The following is a 3,152-nucleotide window of genomic DNA, read 5'->3' as shown; positions in this document are numbered from 1 at the left end:
CCTGAAAGCGAAATCACATTTCTTATTATAGTGATGCCAATTCAAGTTAATTTTTCTCTACTTTGCAACCCGGAAGTTTATATAATAATTGGGTCCATTTATAATTGTCTAATATCCTTAGTTATTCGTTTCGTCAAATCAGTTAGCAAGCTGATTTCCAACTATTAAACGAGCATGAGGAAATGTTATTCATATCGCTTTGATGTACTCGGGGTACTTCACAACGTACTTATCGATTTACAAAATCGCTTTACGATAAAACTGTGATAGAGTGAATCAATGATGGCTATTCATTAATTCATATATTAATGCCTCATCTCTCGAGTTATGATTCTTGTAATCGGGAAGAGTTCTTGGTACAACTTCGAAGTACTCACCATGTACTTCGAAATCCTACAATTAAACCTCGATAAAGTAATACCCTCGGGACCGGAAAAAAATATTCATTTAGCGAGATTATTTATTTATCGATAAATGAATAAATTATTCATTTATCGATAAATAAATATTTATTATTTTAGAGAGAGCTTTTCAATATAAAATATGTACATTGTATGTGGTAAGAAAAATCAAAAGACACTAATCAAAGTATTATTTGAATCTAGGGAAGTTCAAAAGTTTTAGTGAAACTTAGGGCCCGTTTGGGATGGCTTTTGAAAAGCCAAAAGGAGCTTTTGAGAGCCAAAAGCCGCTTTTGAACCGTTTGGCTATTTTTGTTTAAAGTGCTTTTGAAGGTTAGAAGAGCTTTTAGAGGAAATTGGTTTTTTGGCTTCCTCCAAAAGCACTTCCAGAATGGGAAGTGATTTTAAATATTAGTTTTCAAACAAAAATTAAAATAACTTTCTCCAAAAACTCTTCTACAAGAAGCAAAAGCCAAAGTAAAAGTCGTGCCAAACGGGCCCTTAATGTCTCTAAAAACTAAGTTCACGTACATAGCAAATGAAAAGATTTAGTCTTTACCTATAAAAGCTAGATGTTTGGAAGATATATTCCAAGCATATACAATATTTTGTTTCCCCTCCAATGTCTTCTCATCATTTGAAAGGATTAAAAAAATCAACTTTAACCGATAAAATGAGGAGTGCAATATGTGAGCGTAAGAAAGAGAATCCAACTATTAGCCAAAAAGATATGCAAGTATGGGTGCAACAAAACTTTGATTTGACTATTAGTCAATCAACAATATCGAACACTCTCAAAAGGGCGTCGGAATATTTGTCAAATGAGATGAAAAATAGCGATGTTAAAAGGCACTAATCGACAAAATACCCTGATTTAGAGAAAGTTTTGTATGAGTGGTTTCTTCAAAGGCAAGATAAAGTGAATATGTCTGGAGAAATTATCCAACGAAAAGCAAAAGAGTTTTTGCAAAAAATGTATGGTGAAACTAATCCAGAATTCAGTTTTTCTAGTGGATGGTTAGAATGTTTCAAGGCAAGATATGGAATCAAATCTTACCGACGTTTTAGTGAAAGTGGTTCAGTTATCATGGAGAACATTGAAAATGCTTTACCTAGAATACGATCAAAACTAGACCAATTTCAGTTGAAGGATATTTACAATATGGATGAAATTGGATTATTTTATCGATTGGAAGCTGATCATTCACTTGCTACCAAGTAGCTCGAAGGATGCAAAAAAGGTAAGGAGAGAATTATTGTTGTTGTTTGTTGCAATGGTGATGGATCTGACAAAGTACCACTTTGGGTTATTGTTAAGTATGCAAATCCTAGATGCTTTAAAAATGTAAAGATGAACAATCTTAATTGCAAGTATCGATCCAACAAGAAAGCTTGGATGACTGACTTGCTTTTTCAAGATTTTGTTGGTTGGTTTGATAAGAGAATGAATGGCAGGAAGGTTCTCTTAATAGTAGACAATTGCCCAACTCATCCAAAGGTAGTTGAAAGCTTGAGAAATGTAGAGTTATTTTTCTTACCTCCTAACACAACGTTTAAGATTCAACCATGTGATGTTGGGATTATTCGAGCATTCAAAGCTCATTATCGTCGTCGCTTTTATTCTAGCATCTTACAAGGCCTTGAGGTTGAAGCACTAAATTCTGAAAAAATTAATATTTTGAATGCTATTAATTTTGCTAACATGGCTTGGAATTTTGATGTGAAGACAACAACAATTGCAAATTATTTTTGGCATTGCAAGATTCGGTCAGAAGAAAACAATGTTCTCGAACCAGAAGTTGGTGAATTAGATGAAGGTATCCAAGGATTAAATGATGTCATCTCTAATTTACACTATAGAAATGTGATGGATGTTGAACATCTTTTGAACTATCCTAGCGAGAATGATGCAATTATGGAATCACCTAGAGATGAAGAAATTATTCAATTGGTAATGAACAGTAATGATGATGAGAATGATCCTGAACCAGATGATAGTAGTGTTGTCCCAAATGTGTCGTCAAAAGAGTCATTTCAAGCAATAGTCACCTTAAGCAACTACTTGCTAAAACACGAGCAAAATATTACGGAAGTTGTGTATGCTCTACAAAATTAAGGATGGGGTTCATTTTGGTTTAGATGGGAAGAAAAAACAATTAACTATAGATGTATATTTTCAAAAGGAATGATTATTGTACGAGTATTGTTGATTGATTGAAAGATTTTGGTCTATATATATATATATTTTTTTTTCTCAATGAAATCTAGTAATTATTACTTTATATTTTTATTGGGCCCTTAAGGATTCAATTTTTTTTAATTACTTAATGCATTTAGCGAGGTTATTACTTTAATCCATTGGCCCAAGTCAGGATCGAAAGAAATTATTATATAATCGAGGTTATTACTTTATCGAACATTACTTTATCGAGATTTAACTGTACTCTCAAACTCAAGAACCGATAAACGATCGAGTCGAAGATGACTACTTGAAATTAGATTTAAAAATCATTTTTCGTTTCAATTAATTCTGACGTCAAGTCAAATAAAATTCTATTTGATGTCAAGAGGATCCCCTCTTGATGTGGATAAATGGATTATATAGTAGGATGCATATTTGACGTTACAAATACTATTGTTGAATATTAACATTACAAATGCTATTGTTAGTTCTGAAATTGCATCAACTCCATGTTGGTTTGTGTTGACCTCGAGAATTGGACCCTCCACGTGGCTAACGGATAGCTAATA

The 3,152-nt window shown here is 32.8% G+C and overlaps 1 protein-coding gene across 1 annotated transcript; it reads left to right on the top strand.

Annotated features, from left to right (window-relative positions):
* Positions 1-1,326: 1,326 nt before the first annotated feature.
* On the top strand, positions 1,327-2,517 carry LOC111379356 (CENP-B homolog protein 2-like). Its single transcript, XM_023002714.1, has 2 exons — positions 1,327-1,619; positions 1,734-2,517. The coding sequence occupies exons 1-2, from the start codon at positions 1,327-1,329 to the stop codon at positions 2,515-2,517; spliced, it is 1,077 nt and encodes a 358-aa protein (XP_022858482.1).
* Positions 2,518-3,152: the final 635 nt, after the last annotated feature.

This window comes from Olea europaea, unplaced genomic scaffold (assembly GCF_002742605.1).
Source record: "Olea europaea var. sylvestris unplaced genomic scaffold, O_europaea_v1 scaffold1975, whole genome shotgun sequence".
Taxonomy (NCBI): Eukaryota; Viridiplantae; Streptophyta; class Magnoliopsida; order Lamiales; family Oleaceae; genus Olea; species Olea europaea.
The sequence above is the reverse complement of the archived record's forward strand: the minus strand, read 5'-3'. Positions and strand labels throughout refer to the sequence as shown.